At 37.2% G+C, this 26,409-nt stretch overlaps 1 protein-coding gene across 1 annotated transcript in view; it reads left to right on the forward strand.

Annotated features, from left to right (window-relative positions):
• IGF1 (insulin like growth factor 1) overlaps positions 1–6,852 on the forward strand; it is an 83,759-nt gene extending 76,907 nt beyond the window's left edge. Inside the window, exon 4 of the mRNA XM_050946377.1 lies at positions 6,642–6,852. Coding sequence (XP_050802334.1) covers positions 6,642–6,701 — 60 coding nt within the window. The 3' untranslated portion in view covers positions 6,702–6,852. The remainder of the gene's footprint in view (positions 1–6,641) is intronic.
• The last annotated feature ends 19,557 nt before the right edge of the window (positions 6,853–26,409 follow it).

Consider the following 26,409-nt stretch of genomic DNA (forward strand, 5'->3'; position numbering starts at 1 on the left):
TCTTCCAGTTGACTCTTGTCTCCTGTCCTGTGTCTGCAGACTCTGGCGCTGACTACTAGGTCTGGCTGACCATGACCCAGCCATGACAATCTCAATCCTGCAAACATTTTACTTTAAACATAAAATTAAATGGGACTATTTCAATGTGTAAAGTTAAGTATGTGTGTAAGCGTGTGCAGGGTCAGGGCCAACCAAAAAATCCTCACCAACTCCAGCTTTTCATTAAACAAGCTAATCCAGTGGTGGGCAACCTGCCATGGCCTGTCAGGGTAATCTCTGTTGGGTTGTGGGAGAGTTTGTTTACGTTGACCGTCCACAGGCACGGCCACCCGCAGCAACCAGTAGCCGTGGTTCACCGTTCCTGGCCAATGGGAGATGCGGAAAGCAGCATAGGCTAATCTGTAAAATCAGTGCTGTAACATGTCCCATGTCAAAAACCATTTTCCAGCCTCCCTCAATCAAGTTAGGTGTTAGCATATGGCAAAAAAAATTAATGAGTTTAATTTCAGTAACACTCAAACCCACATCTTTTTGTATGGCTTTTATGTTCTAAATGAAGCACATGAAATACTGCAAATGTAAAATCACACATGTACAGCTATCTTAACTTGGAATAATCAATGCAGAATAGTAATAGCCACCAGTAATTTCCCTCTATTCTACCTTATTTGGTTGCATGTAAATTAGCAAGAATAATTATCAGTACTACATATATTTTTACCAGTACCAGACAGCAGCAATTTTTCCCCTTGCTACAACAGATTAGGTTCCACAGATAACTGCATTGATTCCTTAGATTACTGTTAAATTGTTACACAGTGTATGTTTCAGTGCAAAGTTTTCCAAGCCACACATGAAAAATTCCAAAGTTAGGAGTGAATTACAAAAATGCCAGTAAAAAGAACAGGAGTACTTGTGGCACCTTAGAGACTAACAAATTTATTTCAGCATGAGCTTTCGTGAGCTACAGCTCACTTCTTCGGATGCATAGAATGGAACACACAGACAGGAGATATTTGTTAGTCTCTAAGGTGCTACAAGTACTCCTGTTCTTTTGCGGATACAGACTAACACGGCTGCTACTCTGAAAAATGCCAGTGGAGCCACAGCAGTTTTACACCAATGTAACTGTGAGCAGACTTTGCTAAAAGTGCTTGTTAATTTGTATGTTATTGGAATACTCTGCTGGAAGGTATTACCTAGATTTCTTAGCAATACAATAGGATAGTTAACTGAAGTCTGTTAAAAAATTGTTTATCTAGTCAGAATCATTAAATGATAGGCATTGTCATCTAAAATTGAAAGTCCTTGTGTGATGAAAAGTCTTTATACTTAAATCCAGCTAAGGTGAATGTAGTTATCCATGTAAAGAAGCAAACAGATTACTACAGAGGACATAACCTAATCATATACTAATATGCCTAATACCAAGAAAAGAAGACATCACTATATTTTTACAATTAGCAAAGAGATGTTTTAAATCCAATGTACACTGTATTTGTAACACCTTTATACCAAAGTCTGAATTACACCAATTATGAAACTGGTTTTCAGGTAGAAATCTGATTTTCAGACAACATATATAAAATACCTAAGATTGCAGTATAAAACTGTGGGAGCAGCTCTCCATTATTTAGGCCATGAGGTAACATTGTTGCTTTCCTCAGCTTTCCTGTGGAATTTAAGTTTATAATTCTAGATATGGTGGGCTGTACATCCCGTGGTAAGAGCATATATTTTTATTTTTCTGATTTTTTTTCTCTTCTGCCAATAAAAACATAGTTAATTTATCCCTAAATTGAGTTTTGGGTTTTGACAGTTATTTAGAAAAAGGACAGGCAAGCACTCTCAAAGGAAATTAATTTCAGTCCAGGCAAAGAGATTACCACAACAGCCTGTATGTAAATCAAGGATGTAGGGAAGGCTATGGCTTTGCTGCTCCTACATAGTAGTGCTGTGGTTGCCCCAGTGGGCACAAAAAGGCCTGTTGACTTAAGCTTAAAAGGCACCATCACTCTTGTACATGTAAGGGTTAGGCAGGCCTTTCGTCTTGTTTTTAATATGGACAGTCCTGTTTTTAAACGCTTTGTCCCCTGTCCAGTACTGAGACAAAACCAGATGCAGTTTTGTCTGGTATCACAAATTGGGGGAGGGGGTGAATGCCATTTTGAAGAGCGCACTGTTCTGCCCCAGCCAGCATGCAAGGTCACACTGGTGGGGGTGGAGTACTCTCCATAAGGGTGTTCTCTGTGCGGCATGACCTTGCACGTGCCATGCATTCAAGGCCACACTGGCAGGGGAATGTCCAGTATTCTGGGAATGCATGACTGGCCACTCTTCTAAGGGTATCACAGCCAACCTTAAGGACAAGAAAAGAAGGTCCTGTTTTAGACCCCACATATTGTGCAAATTCTGGAGTTAATGGGCCAACCTTATCTCCCTAAAAGACAACAGGGCTAGAGGGGAGGACAAGGACTCACTAGCAGACAATCCCCTCACCCTCCAGCAAAAGGGCCAGAGAAGTGGACAACTCATGGTCTAATTTCCCCTTTCTTTTATTTTAGGATCTTGTTCTTGCTTAGCCCCCATGTAGTAACATCCAGATACAAGTAGCATAGGTGATCTTTAAAAAATTCAGATATTTGGTCATCTCAGAAAGAGTGCATCTATACTTTTGGCCCTAAGTAGACTTTTCAACAACAACAAAAAATGTGGATATTTCTATTTTTACACTAAGAAAACATCTTTAGCAGAGGAAAAGTGGAGACTGATTTAGTTCTCTTATTTCTGAAAGATTGGCAGCATCTCTGGTGATTGGCTCATTAACAATTCATATATATACATGCATAGGCCAAAATATGCACAATGACATGAATCCTACCTCCTCTTGCATTCATGCCACACCACTGAAGTCAATGGGAAGCAGTAGGTGTAACAGGGAGCAGAATTTGGGCTGTTTTCTTTAAGACTTTTCAGTTTAGTTATTTTGTCACTGACCACATTGCCCACAAAGCTAAAAAGCTTTTTCAAAATAGACTCTAGAGGGTTTGTAACTAAGATATAGTGGCTGTAAACTACAAACATTGGACTTTTTATTATTATTACCGGTAAAGCAGAGAGGTCTTTTTATGCCAATGTTAGGTTTGAATGTCTGTCCTGAAAGCTTAAGAAAACCACTGCATGCTTCTTAATCTTCTTTGCCAGTTTCAGTTAAATGACCCTTCAGATCATGGAGATAATCATTATCCGAGGATTGGCTTGTCTTTCTGTGCAAGAAGTCAGTGCTGAAAAAGACAAGGTCAAATTCTGTTCTCATGCCTCCGTAGCCTGATTGTCTTCAGTAGAGTTGTACGGATGTAAGGGAAGAATTGGCTCCAATGTGCACTCTCTGCTGGTTCTGTGCAGGTATAGTAGGCATTTGGCATTTTGCCATTGAAAGTATGGCTACTTTGCCTTCTCAGTTAAAAATTGCCTGTAGTCCTTATCTCTGTCTGTTATGGCAACCAAGGAGATGACTATCCCAGAACCCAGCATCTGAACAAGATCGTAGCTAGTGCTCTGTGTATTTAATAATTGCTAACAGATTCTCAAATAGTTGAAAAAGAAAAAAGCCATTTAAAAAAAAAAATTCTGAATTTTAATGTCAGCATAAGTTACGAAGTGCCTAATTCAAAGCCTATTAAAATCATTGGAAAGTCTCCCGCTGACTTTCAAAGCACTTTGGATCAAGACTATAGTAGAGTCTTTATTCTTCTTCACTTTGTTCATTTTTGGATGATTTGGGGATAATTTGTTGTATTATTTGTTCAGTTTAAGAATTTCATTCTTGTACATCAAAGAGTTCCAAGATCCATAAAAAAAATGATAAAGCATGGCACTCTGGACTGGATGATCAGTCCCAGTGTATTTGATATAATGTTGTTTTTAATGATTACAGGTTTCTCATCAAGAATACAGTGAATTCTTTTTTTTAATCTATTCAGCGAGATGTGGAAATGCAAAGGGGGCTTTTTAGCTGAATTTGGGACAGCGCATCGTAGGCTTTTGGAGATCAATTAAAGTGGGGGCATACATTGCATAACTCTACATAACGTAATTGGGATAAGTCATTCACTGTTGAGAAAACCCTGCATGATCGAACTAAAACCAACATGTGTGAACCAGCAGATGTGAGCTAGACCAAGCTCCCCGCATACATTTATTCTATTGCTGTCATTGTCTGCATGAAGAGGTCACATGTGAGACTTTGGGAGATTATCCAAACGCTAACCAGACATTCCAGTTAGTTTTGAATGGTCTCAGCTGTTCATGTTAGTAGGAAATGTGCTACTTGGGGCAGAGCCATTTTTTAAGCATGTACTGCTGCTGCCACCACCGCCAATGCCTCCTGTCTAGCAGCAGTGATGAAAATACTGAGTTCGCAACCAGAACAGTAGAGAAGCAACTCCATCTTTTCTCAGATTCCAACCTAATTCTGGGTGCTATGACAGGATAATAAGCAATGTCTTATTTGGCCATATATCGTTACTGAAACATGATTTTACCCCAGCCCATCAGAATCTATATTTTGCTTTGATAACTAAACCATTATAAATTTAAAGTACAGCAATAGTGGAGAAGATATATCTGCTCATTAGGGAACTGCATGGTTCATTATTAGCCTAATATTTTTTGGAAGCCATTTCCTCTACAATGTAAGATGGCTGTAGATCAAGAGAAGTTCTTTGTGCTACTTTCCAGTGTACAGATAATATGCTTGGATAATTTTTGGAATACTTGACTTAAGGAAAAAATTATTGTGTAAAATAATTTGTCTTTTCCCCATTTCTTAGTAAATTCTTCTTAGAGGCGGTACACATCCTGCAGCAAAGATGATCACGCTGGTATTTTAAGCCATTGTCAAAGCAGAAATTGTAAGGCTGAAGATGCAAATAATTTATCCTTTCCCAATTTGTTCTTGCCATCAGGGTGGATTAGAGTAGGATCCTTGGGATTTTTAAGATATGGGGCCAGCAGCATAAGGTGGCCTGGTGCAGCAATGAATCAGTGAAAACCAAAGGGTTCATCTGGGGGTGAGTGTTTGTGAGATGAAGTCATTTGGGAAAAAAATAGAGACAGGTAAGGAAAGTTGTTTTGCCAAGCTTGGGAGAGGCAAATCAAGTATAGCACATTGGGCCAGCTTACCTTTATTATATTCACTGTTTTTGCATTATATTCTGCTTTTATTATATTCAACAGTAATGCAAGGAACCTACAAGCCTGTATCCTGACAAACATTAGCTTCTGCAAGTTAGCATAAGGCCTGAGGCCTTTGAACTTTGAACAGATATATATCAGCAGATACCTAACCGCAAGAAGGCCATGATAACGAATTGATGTATATGATAATAAGTTGAGATCATTGATATACCACCATATAGGAGAAGAAATCCCCATCATTAGTAATGTGAGGATATACAAATAAGAAAAAGGGAGGAAATCCCTCCTGAATATGCATCAGAGTGGCATCAGCACAACATATTATAAAAGTGGCATCCCAGCCTACAGACAGTAGGAGAAAGATGTAATCTTTGGGAGTTGCCAGAATAATGGCCACTGGTGATGAAGAGGAATGTGATGGTGATGAGAAAGAGGATGACTAACATTTCAGGTTGTTCTACAAGGGATGGTGAGAGTATATGGATGTGCAGATGTACATTCTGTAGTATTGCTGTTTACCTTACTGAGTTGGGATGTTTGTGACTGTGCTAAATGTATTAATAAACTATTTGTAAATATAGAAGAGTTCCTATAGTGTGAGTGTTGCAGCTATGTACATTGGAGTTTCCAACTATATAATAATTTGAATAATACTGGGCCTGATCTTGGGAAAGAACCTATCAATGCTCAGTGTTAACTGGTCATTCTTAAGTAATCAATATAATCAATCCATAATCTATAGATCGGGTTACACAAGGAAGCTGCAAATGTAACCTGAAGTTATAGTGGATCCAGATCATATTTAAATTTATCCACTCATGTGTTCAAGGTATATGAGGCAACTATTTATTAGTGACATTAAGAAGTAATATCTGGTAAAGGAGAGTCAGTATTTCACTGAGCTAGTCATTAGAGTATCCTTGATTGCTAACTTTTATCTGGTGAGACTGTTGAAAGGTACAGGAGTATTGGAGCAGGATTACAAATCAAATCAGATAAATAACTGGATGTAATTTTCTTTCTGCTGATGCCAGGAGCACTGGGAGTTCTGGGTGCAAAGGGACTGCAGGACCCAGTGCTGTATGTTTTGGTGTTAGAACTCTAATAAAAATACCCACACTTAGGATATCTGCGTCTTCATATCTGTATTGATGGACAGAAAACATGTTTGGAAATCATCAATCTTTGAGTATGCACTGCTGCACAGGCTCTTGGGATTTACATCTTCCAATTGTTTTAGAAACATTCATTAATCACCATAAACCTCTATAAGGAAGATATTGCATGATTGACTTGTCCAAGGCCACAGATAGTATCACTGTCAGAACCAGTGATATGAATGGAGGAGTTCATGATTCCTAATCCTAATTCCACCCACCCAAGTTATTCATACACCATATCTCAGATTAAAAACTAATTAAAATATATTTTTAAACTTTCAGGAAGTGCATTTGAAGAATACAAGTAGAGGGAACACAGGAAACAGGAACTACAAAATGTAAGAAAATGCCTTCCACAAGAATGAAGAATGAATGTGCCATCTGCAGGACACTTCACTGTAAATAAATTATTTGTTAAACATTGGAAGACTTAAAAACTATAGTTTATAAGCTTGATGAAATCTCAACCAATGGGCATTCTCCCAATAAACAATGCAAGTAAACATTCCAACTTCAAGTCTTTAGAGAGCAGAATGTTATAAACCAACCCAGTGCGAAAAATGTTCTGAGGTTGGTACAATGCTGCTTGATTATTAACCTGTTATAAATGTCCTGCACGAAAACTCTTAAAATCCTGTGCCCCTCAAAAGCCTGCAAATGTATGGGCCTTTGATGGATCCAATTGCACTAAATTAACCTATGAACTCTGGCCGCTGGAGTCATTCATCAGCCTTGGCTTAGAGTTGGGGTTCTGTTTTGTTTGGTCTTTTTTTTTTTTTTTTGCACTTCTATACAAGAACAGGCTGTTTGTTTTACAGTGTCTGATAACTTTGTTTGTCTACCCCTTCCATATTTGCACAGTCTGATATTCCCAGTAGCAGCAGTAAAGTAACACAACTTTTAGACATCCATTTATTCCATCTGTGGTATTGACAGCATATGGGTTAAATACATTTAAGACAAAGCTTTATTTTTCCACATCTTGCTCAGACGCAAATAGTTGCAACTTGTGAAGCAAATGATTGTTAGAAGCAGTTAAAGCATATATAGGCTATTAGACCATCAATGATTGTTTCAGGTAACAAATTGTTTTGCAACAGTATAAATAACTTTGTTTTCTTCCATATAATGCAGTATGTAAAATTTAGCATATCAATAATACACATATATCAAACAGTATGTAAAATTCTCTTTTATAGTACAGTGGTGCTATTTTATAATCTATTATATGAAAGGGTCCGGCCAAACCCGTAAAAGGTAAAAAGCAAAGTAGAAAACTAAGCCAAAGATGAAATAAAAGAAAGTAGGTTAAAAAACCACAAGTATATTTTTTTAAAAGACTCAGTGCTTTAGATTCTTCTTTCAATATTGTTTCTCACCTTCATAAGAAAATAAAGATGTGACATTCCAGTAGTTTCCTTTTTGAGATTTGGATTCTAGTATTTATAGTAACACATGAAGACAGTTACAGTAATTCTGAACACAGACATATATACACCGGCCCACTGAAGTAAATACAAAACGTCGACAGTCTTCAGTGAGTAGGATCAAACCCTAAATCGTTTAGAAACATTAGTATTCTGCTCTTATAACAGGGGGTTAATCATATTCTTATTTCTTCCCACACCTCTATGTGATTAAACCGAGTGTTAATTATACTGCAGCATCCCTCAGAAAGGCTAACCTGAACATCAGTTACAAACACAGGAGAAACAATCTCCAGGGAGAAGTGGACAGAGCAGTTCTTTAGACTATAACTTTGTACCTTGTATACACTCAGATACCTTGGTGATGGAGGAATAAGATTATATGTTTCTAATCGGTGCCATTTCACAGAACCTTGATATGTGACGCTCTGATTCAAAGCTAAAACAGCTCTGTAATAATGGGTGATGTGGAACCACCACAGTTGCAGAGCACCAGAATGACCTACTATGGGGAGGAGCACACACAAAGCTACACCCCTTCAAAGTATGCAACGTAGTTCTACTCTCTGCATCTGGACAGCTCTGCACTCTCCACCCCTTAGTAAATTTTAAAGTGTTAAATTTAAATTACTAAATTTCGGGAAATATCCTGACCTTCTAAAATTTGATACAAAATAAGACTTTCAATTACTACATAGAATTTCACTGATGTTTAAAAGAAAAGAGAGAGTTAAACCTGATTGTTGACTAACAAGCAGTGCAAAAAGGACTCAATCTTTCACATACTGAAGTCAATATGGGTTTTGCTATTTATTTCAATGGTAGCAAGATTTGAGCCCAGATTCAATCGTAATTAGCACTAACCATTAACAGTTTTGAAAGGATAGCAGAACTAAATACTCTGCACAGCTGTAAAATTGTACATATAGAGTGAAATTCACACCTGTGAGGAGGATCTGAACAAGGCTTATTATTATTATTTGCATTATGGCATAAACAGGAACCACCATCAGAAAACACGGTCATATTGTGTGGTACTAGCTCACAAATGTAATAAAAATGACAGTCCCTGCCCAAGAGACCATGCAGCCTAGGTGTGTCTGTAAGACTTGTGGTCCATAGGCCTTGCATGGGCCTTAGGCAGGAGTGAATTTCATCCATAAGCAGTAGCCATTCTCAGATTGCCCCTTCTGTTGATTGTTGGTATGAAAGAATGAAGCCTCTGCTATGCCAAGTACAATGGCTCAATGACCCTCAGTTTCAACAAGCAAATGCATTACAACTCAAGTTCAGAAAAGAATATGTAGCAATTTGCTTTACCTTTTACCGATTTGGCCAACAATGCCGAAGTGGTGCTATTGTTTTGTTTAAGAAAGTACTTGACTAAAATATAAAAGAAAGCATATAAATATTTTTTTAAAGTATGAAAATGACAATTATATAGATAAGCTTATTGAAATAGAAATGTCTAGCCATAACTTTTCAATTTTTTAATCACAAAAAAGTCATGAAGAAATCTGCTAAATTATTGGGATTGGGCCAGGGTAAGGTCTTTCAAACACAATACAATTATCAACATTTTATTCCAAGTGGGTATTACAGATGAAGGAAAGCATTTAAAGTCATGAGACCATGAGTCTGATTCAAAGCTCACTGAAGTCAATGGAAGGTCCCATATCATTGAAATCAGTGGTGGGTTCTGCTTATAGTCATCGTGACATGATATAGTCCAGGTTCTAATTCAGGGGAATGATTAACACTCCCTATTTCTCCTGCCTAGCCCTCCAGCCTCCACTATTAGCCCCAAGCAATACAATAAGGTTTTTGCTTGCACAGAAAGTAATGCAAAGCACTGTCTCTGATCATGGTGGGAAATGAAGAAAAAGCAGTGCCAATGAAAAACAGGTTATCTTCTAATATTGAGCAATTCTGAGTTGTGAGAAAGAGTTGAAAGATATGGCTAATAGTCTGTGAATTTTTTTTAACGTTATATGGTCACTATGGACAACATAATGTGCATAAAATGACAGTTCATTGTTTTATTATTTTTTGAATGGAGAGTTAGTAAGTTAAACCCAAATAGAGATTCTTTGAACCTATAGGCTAGAATACTTATGTTCTGATGAAGTTATAATCCGTCTATTTAAAATTATTTTAAAGTTATTTTTAGTCTGAAAAGGAATTTTGATAATTTATTAGGGACTCAACCTATGTAGCCGGTTACTTTTTTAGGAACACTTCTTCAATTCAAATAAATCTTCAAGATGCCGAAGTTTCACACAAACAGACTTTTCTATTGTTATTTTTTCAAATGGCAAATCTAGCTAAAATGCCTTTGCATCACTGTTTTGGTTTTTTAAAGGATTTTTTTCACAAATTGACAAAATATCTAAATCTGCCTTGGCAAGACTCCTCACAAATTATCCATTTTACCTGTGGAAATACCATTAAGTAAAGCAAATGGATCAAAATTCTGTCTTGAAAGAGAAAAAAATCATGAATGCATTTTTTTGTTCATTTTAATCCTACACTACACGTTTTGCTTGTCACAGCATTGTAATATTTTACAGGACAATCATTGTCCAACACAATATCTGATATATACACATCTTTTGCTTAATTTTTACATGAAGGAGGTTATAATATCTGAAACTTGATTACATATAGTACAGTATAGATACCAATCTGACAGAGACAAAAACAAGGACCTCCCTGATGCTTACATTACATTAGGAAGTCCCATACTGGTTGCATAAAGGGTGTATATTGTGCTTTTTAAAAACATCTGCAGTGGAATTTGACCTACAACATATTAAATTTTTCTTCTCTGCTTCTTACACATTTTTCTCATGAATTTCTTCCAAGTTTCTTCCTACTTCAGGACAAGATTTTAAAATATGAGTGGCTAAAGATAGATCTAACATCCATATTTAGGCCTCTAAATAGATGGCCAGATTTGCAAAAATGTTGTGAACTTACAGACTCTATTGAAAAATCAGGAAAACCTATTTTGGTGCCTAAGTATGGATTTAAGACCCTAACTTTAGTCACCCAATTTAGAAAATATTGGCCTAAGTGTTTTCTTTCATTTCATCCTTCATTACATACCATTTTTACAAAAATTGTTCAAATCTCCTTCTTGACATAGGAACAAAGGGTGTTATAAAGTGGGGAGAGTTTGGATCTCAGTCATTTATTGTCATCTGAATTATGCCTATGTCAGCTATATAAGCTTTATAAATGGACTTAATACTTTTCAAAGACTTCATACCTTCCAGTCACACAGACAAATATTCAAAAAGTGGAAAGGACTTTTTTTTTTTTAGCACCAATTTCTAATCTATGGCTCATACATTTCATGATAATCACTAATATGATACTTCCGCTGCTACCCGCTCTTTCCCGGAAGCATACACTAAATGTACTTGTAAAAATCTGCATCTATGTAAAACCTCTAAATAGTATTTGATTGAAAGCTTTTTCTAACAAATACACAGCATCAATCCAGTTAAGAAAGAGATTCACATGGTTTCACACTTTGCTTTGGTTAAGAATAGTTGATAAAATACAATAAGAGTCAGTGTCTTTTATTTTAATTCAATAATACAGTTTCATTATCCTCCCACCCCCCAATCAGCACAAAACAAATGCAGAAATGAAAGAATTTCTATATTGGTAACACCTTAAAATTAATGTCATGCTTAATATACTCGTGAATTAAAGAAAAATTGTATCCAGAAAACTATAATTAGAGCTGATTTTTGCATCAAAATTATATTTGATAATGGGATATTATCCTGATGAGTTTTAAATGTAAATAAGTGTTCCATTACTTTAATTTATTAAGCACACTTTGCTATTATAGGATATAATTCCACCTTGTGCAAAGGCCCAGTATAGGGGCCCACGCATCACTTAAGAACTTTTTTGTGGATTTAAGTGGCACTGTAAAGCTGGGTAAGTACATGGGTGAATTTTATCCTTAATGATTTGGTACTTTACTGTAATAAATTAATCCTTCAGATTAACATAGATATAAGTATTCCACCTGAATTATGTTTTAATTGAGCATTATTTCCACTAAGTGAGGAGCTTGCATAAAATAGAAATATGCAAGCTACCTAATATCACTCAGTGAATGAAAACAGTGTATACTTTGATTTATGAAGAACTTGTACAATTGAAATATACAGGAGTGCAGCAAAAGATCCAATAATGATTGTGATGAATTTATAATAAATCACAATAGTTATCTGATTAAACTCAATGTAATCAAACAAGAGTTATAAAGTGGCCCATTGGTATATATCAGCATTCTGAATGTGCTTTCACTGACACAGGATTCATTGGCTGTCAAATAGACTATGTTGCTTTCATCATAATGTGATGTTTCTGTTTTACATAGTTCTAGTAGTCTTTGGGGCTGTGCATTAAACATGCTGTTAGCATAAAGCCTCACGATTTTACAAAACAAAGTTAAATTATGAAAGCAGCATCACTAGCCATCTTGCTACTGCTATTCAAATCATATGCACTCTTTCTGTCTCCCTAGCTGTCTGTAAGACCACCCAGAAGTGCTAAATGCTGAGATTAATAGCACTTAGTTCTAAGGAGGTCACTTTTTCCACAGAGAAATATTAACGGACCTGTCTTTATTCATTGTTAGACTTTAATTGATATCCTAAATAAGCCTGGGTTTACATGATGCAGGCACGAATATGGACACTTGAATTTCTGATTATCACTACTGAATAATGCTAGTTTTAACAGTACAAATCATTATAACCCAACAGTGATGAGTGTTATATATTCACTTTCAACCCCATAAACTTCCTACTAAACCTCTAACTGGATTCATTCTTTTTTATTATCCTGTGCTTACACACAATGTGATGTCACTACTTGATGACAAGTAATATTTCATACTGTGTATGTAACATCATTGTGTTGCAGAACCCCCCAAATACCTCAACAATGTCATTTGTTGCACTATTCTCCCCATTTAGCACTGATAGGTTTCTAGTAACAAATATCAAGGCCAAGGAAAGGAGCTTTTAATATGTACAAATATAAAAGCTAATCAAGGATTCTTGCTAGTTTGCAGTTCATGTAATGCCATCTTAGCCATTTTCTTTCCCTCTCTACAAACTATCTAAATCAGTAAACATTGTTCCATAAATGATAGTGTATCCATGCTTCTAAAGGTTTTTATATGCATTATGGTAGGTCCAAAGGTTGAAAGAGCTAGCTGACTGATTTTCACTTTTATCTACTTTGATTTCAGTAAAGGGCTCTGTCATTCTGTATACATAAAGGCTAATGCACCCTTTGGTTTGTAGAATGTACTGAAATATTTGCAACCCTCTTGGTATCAGGTCCAAAATGTGAAGCATTATTGTAAGAGGGTATCTTTCTAATGTATTTGTATGTATAGTTTACACCTCTGTGAGGTCTAATAAAGGATAATGGTTAATAACAACTGTGTATTGAACATCCTTCCTCTCTCTCACACACACACATGTACACAAACACACACACACTATAATGGTATATGATTTTTCTGGAAAGAAAACTAGTTTAGACTCTGGTCTAAACTACACATTCCATAAATGCACATTCCAGTTGGTTAGAATATATCAAAACAATGACATCCACCAACACTGCAGAGATTAGGTTTTAGTGCTGAGATGTGGTTTGATTTAGGGAGATGATCTTGATGGTTACTGGCAGATGGCCTTGCTACCTGTAGGTGACTTATTTTGCAGTCAGCCTGAAGTTTGTGGGTACTTACCCATGCTGTCCCTAATGTAATATCGTTCCTTTGCACCAACTTACATTTCTATACAAATTTTCATAGAACAATTTTAAGCACTACCATGTTAACATAATACTTAGGAAATGTATGGAAATTGTTGTTTAAAAAAATGTTGATCTAGGGATAAACAACACATATTCATCCTTTAACTCTGAGCACATTATGCAGATGCCAGAGCCATGACCAGTTGTGTGGGTTTTGTGATCTGAACCACAATTTGTTCATAATTTGAACAGAGGAACCAAGATCACTGCATGTGTATGGTTAATGCAGTAAATATTTTGCAATATGTTTCAGTTCTTATATGAACAATTGTCAATATATGTATTGTATGTCAAGTCATGTTAACAGTAAAAAATACCCACAGACCAAAAGATTTATAAAACATGACTAAGTTACTAATAGCTCAGTTAGATCACAGGTATAGTGGCAAACTCCTTTCTTCAAGAGCCCAGTGTCTGGGACGCAGGTCATTGAATCATCTATAGTACTTCTTTGATGAAAAAGTTTTTCTGAATGACCCAGGTCTGGATACTGACATAAGGGGAAACAATCTTAATTCAGCCATTGCCCTAACTTCAAAATGGGTTTTGGTAACAGCTGAGGAGAAAGTCAATTCACAATCAATTGCCCCTTGAGAAGATAGTTATTCAGAAAGCACTTATTTAAGAGAGAAAGAGGACAATAGGAAAGGAGGAGGTTAAGAGAGCAGAAGGGCACGAATGTTAAAAATACTTTAAAATCAAACATTATGTGAGAAATTGGATACTTATCTGTAGGGAGAAACTTTATTCATCTGTATATTTTCTTGTGTTTATTTTTTATAGTACAATAGTTGATTAAAGAATAGCCTCGGTCACAAAATACTAAATTAAGTTCTGTTCGAACCCTTATAATTTTAGATTCCTATTGCATCCTTTCATCTAGTGTCTTTTATTATACATCTTGTAAATACATCCTGAATGAATATAACACAGAAGAGTGAGGATGGTTTTATGGTACTATTTCCCCCCAGCAAAAGTGATTTATCCTTTATGAACAATGTATCTCAATAAGTGAGACAAGATACAGGGAAAGTCACATCCATCCATCCAATCTGCCCAAGGACATCTGCACAACTGAAGTCCCTATTCTGTGGTTTTCAGTGACCTGAAGTGGAGCACAGGTCTTGTGCTGGGTCCTCCTCACAGGAGAATTTTTCCCAGGAGACTATATCTTTGAGAAGAATAGTAGTGCCTAGAGAGAATCACAAGATGGGTTAAGTAATATCTTCTATTGGTCCAACTTCTGTCGGTGAAAGAGACATGCTTTCTAGGTCCATAGAGCTCTTCTTCAGAGAACCAGAGAGTACAGGAAAGACAAACACTGACTGCACCCAAGGGAGACAAAAGGGAGAGGATGGAGAGAGACAGACTCCCTTAGCTCGCTGAAAAAAAAGAGCTTGGATTGTTTTGGGAAATGAATCCATCACTTAAATTTCTACCCTCTTCATCTGACGTGTATTGATTTTTTTTTAATTAAATGTATATTGTCATTTTAGGAATATACATGGTCAATATTAAGCTTCTGAAGTGCTATTTCCCGAAAAACAGCTCTTGATTTTCTTTATGAAGAGTGGACTGAAATTTTCAAAAGTGACTTTGATTTTGGGAGCCCAACCTGTGACATGTTAACGGAGCGTGGTTTTCAGAAGATGCTGAGAACCTGCCCTTTAAAAATCAGGCCCTTTTAAAGTGTCTGAAGTTGGGTACCCAAAAACTGATGCACCCAACAATCACTAGAATGACTTCTTAAAATCTTGACTAGTAGATTTTTAAGATATATTTAGGGAATAGAATCTAGTTTAATACTCTGCTATTTCCTTATCCTTGGTACAGATTCTTCGTTCTCAGTTGTAAGCAGGCCAAACATTCTTCTATCCTTTATTTATTGTGTACTTATTTGAAAAATCTCTTGGACCAAATTCATTTATTTCAGTGGAGTTGCATCCAGGTACACCAGAACTGAAGTTGGTCCCTTATTTTTATTTAGGATATTTTCTTCAATTTGCCACTTGTCATTTCTTATTGCCCTTCCTAGCTATAGCTACTTAGTTTTTACTTTGTACTGCTTATTTGTACTGTTCTCCCAATTTTCCTTCATCTCTTTGTATTTTTAATGCCGTTCATTTGTTTTATAATCCACTTCTTACAGAAACATTGGGGTTTTTGCCCATTTTGCATTTGGATTTTATTTAATCAACTTTGGATTGCAACCTCCATAACAATCTATATTTCCACTGCATATTTCTCATGCATTAGTGACACTTCTTCATTTCACATTCCTCCAAAACCTATTTTTGTGGAGACCAACATTTTTTGTCACTGCCTCCCATGCCAAAATCTTCATCATCTCCAACTTCACCTTTATTAAACACAACCCACTCATTCCCAGTTGTTAGGGCTAGATGAGCATGTGAGCTTTTGAACATTGAGACATCCAAGCTAGAATTTCCCCAATCTGAATAATCACGAGTCACCATAGTTTGAGAGAGGAAAAATGGAGAAACCCTTTTAAAAAGAAGGGTTTTGAACTGAAGACCATCAAAAAACTGAGGGACAGCCTCTAAGCAGGAAGTTACCTATTAGCTTTGAACAGTTTCCCAGCGTACCAGGGATCTAACATTTCAGAGAGAGCACATGCCAAGTGATTGTCCCTCCATTTCTTGATGAAGACCCCCATTTCTAGCCTCCTTTTTAAAGGGGCTTTTTTCCTTTTCTCTCTCTTCTGGTATAAGATGAGCAGCTTTCTTGACTCTAACTGAAGTCCATGGGCGTTGAGTGAGGTTAGCACTTTGCAGAACAGACCCGTAAGTCCCCAGGTTGTAATATTAGCAGATAGGATGGAGGTAATAAAGCAGGAGGAATAAATGAATGCATGCCCAGATAAAATCAGAGCTGCCATATGGGAAACAATCGCCTGACACTCTGCAGGTAGCTGGTCGGGCTACTGATTTGCACGCGGACACCAGACTGGGTATCGAACAAAAGCCCTGAAGGGAAGGACACTTTGTCTGCATTGCAGGGTGGGAATACATTCCTGGGGAGGGGGCATCAGCACTTCTCACCAAACCAGCTGTAAAACCAGCCAGCAGCAAGTGGCCTTTGTTAAAGATAAGGACACAGACCCTTCCCTAGAAAGCATTAGGAAAACAGTTTATAGCAATACCCATATGGAAGATAATAGGGGGAGACATTTTATGAAAGATAGTAGGATATACAGAGAAGCCTCAGTGGGTAAAATCAAGGGCCCCAGAGAATCCCACAAACAATGCCTAGTGCCTAAAAAGTGCAGGGCAGTGTTACTAAGTTTGGCCCATGACTATCCATTCACTGGACATCTAGGAATACGGAGGACATTTAAAATGCATCAGAAAAAAAGTTACTGGCCTGGAATAAACCTATAAGTACAGGAATTCTATAAGTCCTATGACTTGTCCCAAAAGCAGAAAGACTAAATCTCTACAAAGCCCCATCGCAACTATTATCAGTAATTGGAGAAGCATTCCAGGATGTTGCCATAGACCTTATTAGTCCATTGCCTAAGCCATCCAAAAATGGGGGAAAATATATATTGGTGGTGGTTGACTTCGCTACAGGCAGAGGCCCTAGCTCATAGAGAAACAGAAACAGTGACAACTGCTCTCCTTTCTATTTTTAATAGGGTGAGTTTCCCAAAAGAGATATTATCTGATTTGTCAGATTCCATGTCCCACAGATTCTCTGAATTGTGGAAAAGGTGTGGGGTAAAACAATTCACATCTGACCCATATCACCAGGAGCAAATGATTTAGTTGAAGATTTAATGGACCATTTAAATTCATGCTAGCAATGTATGTAGACAAGGAGGCAAGGGACTGGGACATGTTACTGCAATACCTATAATTTGCTTACAGACAAGTACCCCAAGAATCAGCAAGGTTTGCCCCATTCAACTTCGTGTATGGAAGGAAGGTCAGAGGCCCCCTAGATCTGGTCAGAGACCTGTGGGAAGTTGACGTTGACTCAGAAGGGAAACCAATGACTGAATCTGTATTGAAACTGAGGGCGGCGCTAAAATCTATTATGGAGCTGGCACCGCATAATCTTGAAAAATCCAAGCTGTACGAAAAGCATGGTATGATGAAAAGGCATGTGATGGAGCCTTTGATATAGGTGACTTGGATCTGGTATTAGCCCTTGAAAAAAAAAACATAAAACTCAGACCTCATGGGAAGGTCTCTTTGAGATAATAGAGAGACTAAATGAAGTGACATTCCATGCACAGAAACCATATGGAAAGGACTCACCCCAAACTGTAAATATTAACAGATTGAAAGTTTACCATAACAGAAAGGTTATAGTAAACATGATATGCTATGCAGATGAGGACCACTAAGTATCACCCAAGTCAGGAACTTTCACTGCCCCCACCGCACATTTTGACACCTTGACTGTGAGACGTGCCTCCCTGAGGCTTTTCAATACCTTTCCCACATGTGTTTTATGTTCCTCCAGGGTATTGCTAAATATAATAACATCATCTATGTAGCTAAGAACAAAGACCTGGAACTCAGGTAACAGCTGATTGACCAGTCTCTGGAATCTGGCTCCTGCATGAATTAATCCAAAGGGTAATAAGTTAAACTCAAAAAGCCCAAACTGGTAATGAATGCAGAATTTTTCTGTGACGCTGTATCCAAGGGAATCTGCCAGTACCCCGGGTTAAATCTAAAATAGTTAAATATTTAACTCTGCTAAGTAGGACTGTTGATTAATCAAAGTTAACTCACATGATTAACTCAAAAAAATTAATTGCACTTAAAAAATTAATCGTGATTAATTGCACCATTAAATAATAGAATACTAATTGAAATTTATTAAATATTTGTGGATGTTTATCTATATTTTCAAGTATACTGACTTCTATTACAACACAGAATACAAAATGTACAGTGCTCACTTTCTATTATTATTCTTATTACAAATATTTGCACTGTAAAAATGATAAAAGAAATGTATGAGGTGAATTGAAAAATACTAAGTACTGTCATGCAATCTCTTTATCATGAACAAATAACTTAAAAATGTAGGGGTTTTTGTTACATAATTGCACTCAAAAACAAAACAATGCAAAACTGTAGAGCTTACAAATCCATTCAGTCCTACTTCTTGTTCAGGTAATTGCTAAGACAAACAAGTTGGTTTACATTTACCGGAGATACTGCTGCCTGCTTCTTATTTACAATGTCACCTGAAAGTGAGAACAGGCGTTCACATGGCACTTTTGTAGCTGGCATTGCAAGGTATCTACGTGCCAGATATGCTAAACCTTTGTATGTCCCTTCATGATTTGGACACCATTCCAGAGTACATGCTTCCATGCTGATGATGCTCGTTAAAAAATATGCATTTATTAAATTTGTGACTGAACTCCTTGGGGGAGAACTGTATGTCTTCTGTTCTGTTTTACCCACATTTCATGTTATAGCAGTCTCAGATGATGATCCAGAACATGTTCGTTTTAAGAACACTTTCACAGCAGATCTGACAAAATGCAAAGAAGGTACCAATGTGAGATTTCTAAAAATAGCTACAGGACTTGAGCCAAGGTTTAAGAATCTGAAATGCTGTCCAAAATCTGAGAGGGACAAAGTGTAGAGCATGCTTTCTGAAGTCTTAAAAGAGCAACACTCCAATGTGGAAACTGCAGAACCTGAACCACCAAAAAAAAAAGAAAATTAACCTTCTGCTGGTGGCATCTGACTCAGATGATGAAAATGAACATGTGTCGGTCCGCTCTACTTTGGATCGTTATCAAGCAGAACCTGTCATCAGCATGGATGCATGTTCTCTGAAATGGTGGTTGAAGCATGAAGGGACATATAAATCTTTAGCACATATCTTGCAACGCCAGCTACAACAATGCCATGTGAATGCCTGTTCTCACTTTCAGGTGACACTGTAAACAAGAAGTGGGTAGCATTATCTCTTGCAAATTGTAACCAAACTTGTTTGTTTGGGTGATTGGCTGAACAAGAAGTAAGACTGAATGGACTTGTAGGCTCTAAAGTTTCACATGGTTTTATTTTTGAATGCAGTTATTTTTTGTACATAATTCTACATTTGTAAGTTAAACTTTCATGAAAAGAAATTGCACTACAGTATTTATATTAAGTTAATTGAAAAAGATTATTTTTCTTTTTTACAGTGCAAATTTGTAATATAAAGTGAGCACTTTACACTTTGTATTCTGTGTTGTAATTGAAATCAATATATTTGAACATTTAGAAAACATCCAAAAATATTTAAATAAATGGTATTTTATTATTAACAGTGTGATTGTGTTTAATTTTTTTAATTGTGCAATTAATTGCAATTAATATTTTAATGGCTTGAGAGCCTTACTGTTAAGTATATCTCACATATCATCCACATGAGGCATAGGGTAAGCTTCTGGGATTTTTAACAGCATTAAGTTTTCTATAATCCACACAAAATCTTACTGTATGATTTTTCTTTGCGACTGGGACAAATGGGAAAGCCCAGCAGCTGTCTGAGACTGTTATGATTCCCATATCTAGCATGCTTTACACATCCCCCTTGATCTGTTCCTTGGTTGTCCTGTAAGCCCTACTAGTTACTGGATGTGCCTCATTGCAAGAACACCACATTAACACCAAATGAGTGAGATTAAGTTTGTTACAAAATACGTTTCCTTGGCTTTCAACACAACCATGACTTCTCTCTTTTCTACTGAGGTTAGCCCTTCACCTAATGTAATATTCTCTAAGGGGATCATAAGAACATAAGAACGGCCATACTGGGTCAGACCAAAGGTCCATCTAGGCCAGTATCCTGTCTTCCAACAATCGCTAATGCCAGGTGCTTCCGAAGGAATGAACAGAACAGGCAACCACTCAGCAAGATACTTAAACACATGCCTAACTTTAAGTACATGAGTAGTCTCTTTCTTTTACCAAGAATCTAGGATTAAAATGATCAGACTTCTCTCTCAACTTTTATATTTCTGGTTTAATAAACTAATAACATATGCTCATGATAGTTGTATGGGATGCAATATTATACCTTTTCTTTCCTATTTTCTTCTCTGAACCTTTTCCTATAACATTTAATAATAAAAAAAATCCATTTACATCCAGAAAACCCTCCATATTATCTTATCTAAGGGTTTTAAATTACCATTACCATAGTATCTGAGCATCTTCCATATAAAACAACAGCAGCAAAGTCCCTGCTGGACTTTGTTGAGTCTTTGGCTCTTCTCCCCTTCCAGGGTAAAAACTTTTTCATGGGTTTTTTTGTTTGTTTCAGTTTGGGTATTTTCTTAAGGGGGCTGTGTGAGGTGTCAACTGTGGGAGTGTTATTCTTGCTATGGAAGAAAGGCTTTTTCAAAGAAGAGGTTTCTGTAGCATTTCCTAGAGATCAGACTCTGGATTCAACTAGCCATCTCTAGATTTTCATTTCGCAGCTGGATCCTCTTGACTGAGAGTGCTTTGTAAGCAACTGCCATTACCATGTGTTATCATTAGCCATCGCTAGCTTTCTGAGAGATGACCTAATAATCACAGCTATTCTAATATACTCTGTCCCAGTGAAGCAGAGTACACGTAAATGTATATATTAAATTTATATGACACCTTTCATCACAGCACTTTACACATTGTATACCTACAACACTATGACACTGCTGCAAACTCTGGGGAAAACAAAAGCCAGCCAATGCATGGAATTAGTATTTCTTATTTTTACAGCACCTAAAATGTTTTGACTGCTTTACAGTACAAATAAAAAGAGTTGGTTCAAGCACCAAAGACGTTATAATCTATAGACCACTAAAACATCCTCTCTGGCTCAGCCTACATTTTCACTGCTACTTTGAGTATCTTCTCTCTCCCTCATTCTCTTTTTAAAGTTTTCCTCTGTATAGAAGGTATCTGTGCTGAACATTTATCATCCAACCTGCAACCCTCTCTTCTAATGATATATCCAGAGAATCCTCCATGCTTGCTGGGCTTTGTGTAAGAGAATAGGTCTAGAACACAGGAAGGGAAGCGTGCTCTGCTCCATGCAGTATTCTCTACTCCTACTTTTCCAGGGGCAGATAATAAAATAAATAAAATTATTTAAAAAAATTTTAAGCACAGCTGTATCTTTCCAAAGATAGTACATCTCAAAGCATTTGACAAGAGTGGGCCAGAAGGCATGATTAGCCTTATTTACAGGCCTTCACCAACATCTGAGGCATTTTTTTCCTGAGAAACACAGTGGTCTCTAGCAACAGGGATCTGGGTTTATTGCTCCCAAGATCTGGATTCTGTTCCTAAATCTACCACAAACTTCCTCTGTGACTTTGGGCAACGTATTTAACGTCTTTGTACCTCAGTTATCCTGATTGCAAATTGATATTTTTCTGCTAGGAAAGTGGTATGAGGCTTCACTAATGTGTACTGAATTAAGGCCAGTGAAAGGAAGCGATGGGAACAAAACTCAGATGGTCACAACTCTCAGTCCTGTGCTCATTCTGCTAAACTAAAGGGATATTTTACAAGGAGAAGTTCCATCCCTTTTACCTGACCATGCATTTCTCTGAAACATTTGATAATGGGGCCTGATCACTTGGGAGTAATTAGGAAACTAGAGTTTACATGAACAGTTAAGTCAGTTACATAGGCATATGCAATGCAGGCATACTTAGACACACACACCAGCTTAAAGAAAAATCATGCTCAAAAGCTATACTACAGGTGCAAAATTCAGTTGCCAAAGGCTCATAACTCAGTCAAGTAGACAACAAATTTTCAGTGGATCAAAGGCACCTCTTCTGAGTGATGGCTATTCCATGCCAAAAAACATTCTCTTTCTAGTTTTTTTGGCTGTTGAAAAAAAAAATTCAACTGTTGGAAAATTTATAGTGGGTTCTCTCCCTTCTCTATTATCCTCACACAGAAAAGTGATTGTGACTTCTTCAACTTTCAGATAAAATTCATTTTTAGGTTGATACCAAGTCTGGGAAATTTCAGCCTCAAAAGTTAAAGTTTCAGAAAACTGAACAACTGAGTGCAGGAGTGTATAGTAAAAACTGATACACAACAGTAACTATATATTAAGTGATGCAGTCTCACTTCCCAGTTTGAAAATATACCCTACTGTAGCTAAGGTTGATAAATCCTGAGCAAATTACAAAGGTGATGTGCTACCTACAGCCCTGATGCTATTACAGGAAATCAAAACCACAGATCACGCTTTATTAAGGATCTACCTCACCCAAGCAGCTGAAGTTATAACCTTAGTGACAAGGAATATAAATAGTAAGCATAACTGGCTTCAAGTACTTGGAATAAATCATATCCATTTTCCTTTAGACTCAGTGGTGTAAAACATGATTTAAGAGAAATATTAATCCCTAAAACATAACTTCATCTCAGTGCACAAGGAGGTAGCTGCATAAATTCACATACGTCAGTACTATATACTATGTGATCGTAACTGAATAATTTGATCACACGACAACATACACACAAGATTCTATAATAGCTAAAATAGAGGATGATGTAATGAGATTAATAAATAACAACTCTGAATTTAAATAGAATATCTCAGTGTGCTTCGCAGAAAGTCAATAAGTCGTATATGTGATGCTGGCAGCCCAGGTCATGCCAGACTGTATTCAGGTCAAGTCATTTGTATATTAGTATAGATCAAAGTGACTGTTGAAGGTAGAAGAGTGTATTTGGTGTTTAGACTACATAAAACTAATAGGACATTACTGACATTGTTTTCTTTTATCTGTACTCTGTTATGATACAGCAGGAAACATTTTCATTGTGTATATCCCCGTAACTAAACAACCCATCAAAGAAACCTTGTGGAATGCTAATGAAGGACTTTATCAGAAAAAGTTCTAGTTTCAAAGCAAATGGCCATTGGGCGTGATGACCAGAGGTCAATGACTCAAAAGTGCATTCCTCACTCACTGTCATCAAAGGAAACTCCCATGTGTGAGAGAAACTGTCACCTTGCTTTCTATGAGAAATTATAAACATGGATTCAAGGAAAGATCCTTCATCTCTGGACTGTTTGGACTCTTACAGGGAAGTGTACCAGATGCAAAGTGGTGATCCCGAAAGACAATATGCGTGCCCTGAAAAGATTTTTGGGAAACTGGCAGTTTATTACATCACTGCCACTATTTGAAGTTACAAAGTGCGACTCACCTGTACATATATTTCACTTGCTTTCAGCTCTGAATAACTCTCATTCTTTTTTCTTAGCTAATAAATCTTTCATTAGTTTTCTAGAAAATTGGCTGCCAGCATTGTCTTTGGTGAAAGATCCAGAGTACCAATTGATCTGGGGGAAGTGACTGGTCTCTTGGGATTGAGAACAACCTGATGTGATGTGATTTTTGCTCTAAGTGACCATTACCACAAAGTTCTGTTTGCCCAGGTGGCAAGACAGACTGCAGACCCCAAGGGGACTGTCTGTGACTCCATGGTAAGACTGGCATAGTGATCCAGGAGTTCACATTTGTTACTGGCTTGGTGAAATCTCATTATAGAACACACGGCCAGCTTGGGGAATCTGCCCTATTTCTGACAGTCTGCCCTGAGGTAGGCATTCACAGCTGTGAGCCACTACAGACAATGCAACAGTATTAGCTCCCTTTTACAAACAGGGAAGCTGAGACTCAGGAGTTTTAAGTAACTTGCTCAAAACTTCAAAGCAAGTCAGTGGTAGCGCTGGGAACAGTATCCAGGAGTTCCAACTCCCAGTCGCTTGATCTTAGCACTAGACACACACTACCTCATTACATACATTTCACGTACTCTTTCTAGGATTAAAGAACAAATGGAAGATCATATGGCACAGTATGGGCCTTGTCATAGCATTCTTTCTCAAATCTGAAACTTAGAGTCCAGGAATGAGATACTAGCATGAATTTCCCTAAGCTTAATTACCATCTTAGATCTGATAGGCTGCCACCACCCAAAAATATAGTGTTTTGGGGCACTCTGACCTTCCCAACCTTCCCTGGGGACTCCAAGAACCCAGATCCCTTGGGTTCTTAAAACAAGGAGAACTAAACCATTCCCCCACCTTCCCCCTCTCAGAACTTCCCTCCCTGGGCTATCCTGAGATACTGATTTAACCTCTTAAATCACCATACAGAGAAGCATCTCCCTTCCCTTCCACAAAGAGGCAAACAGATTCAAAGAAAACAGAGAGAGATTCTATCTCTCCCTCCTCCCGTCTCCCCCACCAGTCCTGGTGAGTTTTCCCAGTCCCCTGGGATAAAACAAGGGAAACAAGAAAAAAAAATCAATCAGGTTCTCTAAAAAGAAATCTTTTAATAAAAGAAAGGAAAAAGTAAAGAATTATCTCTGTAACTTCAAGATGTAAATATACAGGGTCTTATAGCTTAAAGACACCAGAAAGAGACCTTCCCCCCAGTACCAATATAAATCAAAATATTCCCAGCAACTACACATATAAAAGTTAACCAGCCAGATCCACAATTGCAAATAGAGTAAAACAATTAAAAAGCCTAAACCACCTGGTTTTTACCTTCTATTTGAAAAGAAACTTAGAGAGCCTGTAGTAATGTCTGGCCTCTCTCAGACCCCCCGAGAGAAGAACAAAGAACAAAGAACTCACACCCAAACTTCCCTCCACCCGAATTTAAAAGTATCTTGTCTTCTGATTGGTCTTCTGGTCAGGTGTCCAGTTTCCTGCTTGAAACTCTTTACAGGTATAAGAGACATTAACCCTTAACACTCTGTTTATGACACGATCCAAAAGTCATGGAAATCAATGAAAAAGACTCCCATTGACCTCTGGAATGCAGCACCTATATGAATTAGCCAACTTCGACTTTTTTCCTTATAACACTTTCATTCATTAAGAGTAGCCTCATTTAAATGGAAGAGGAGTGAACAGTGTATTTAAAAGATATTTCTGTTAAACATGCTTCCAGTTACCAAACATGATAGCATAATCAATGATAGAAGACCATGTGGATCATTTAGTCCAACCCTATGCCTCATGGAAAGATTTCAGTTTCTCTCTTTAATACATTTATCTAAGTTTGCCTCAATTGTTTCTCAAAGTTTAGAATTTCTATATTGTAGTATCATGTTCCACAGTCTCATTGTCCTTAGCCATTAAGAGGAGTTTCAACAGTAGCTATGCTAAATGAAATGCTCTGGACCAAAGTTCATCCTTGACTTCAGGGAAAAATTTGGCCCATTATGTTACTTTGAAAAAATGAAATAATTTACATCTTAGTGGCTTTGCACATATCATGAATATAGATGGAGAAAACACTTGACACTATAGAGATATTAGGGGAAAAGTTTATAACATTATGAACAAATGAGGATCATAGAAGTTAAATATGGAAAAAACTGTAAGATATTAGAGTCTATCACCATGCAAGTTCAGAAGGTGCACAACAGTAAGCTGGCATACACTTATCTTAGCCAAAAGCCCTAGAAGTCTTCCTGAAAAACATCCCGCAGTGCTTAGATCTCTAGAAATAGTATGAACAGTTACATATAGTTCACTGCATTACTACTTGGACTTTATACATATCACTAAAAGTTTTTCTTTTAGTCCAATTCCTCTGAACTATGCCCTCCCTGGTCTCCTGAAGAGTTCCTTATGGGAATTCAAACTCAAAATGAGGTAGCATGGGGTTTCTGGACCTCAGTCAACTATTTTCTTGAGAGATTAGTACCCAGGTAGGAAGAAAATAAGACATTTTGCAT

The sequence above is a fragment of the Gopherus flavomarginatus genome, chromosome 1 (assembly GCF_025201925.1).
Source record: "Gopherus flavomarginatus isolate rGopFla2 chromosome 1, rGopFla2.mat.asm, whole genome shotgun sequence".
Lineage (NCBI taxonomy): Eukaryota > Metazoa > Chordata > Testudines > Testudinidae > Gopherus > Gopherus flavomarginatus.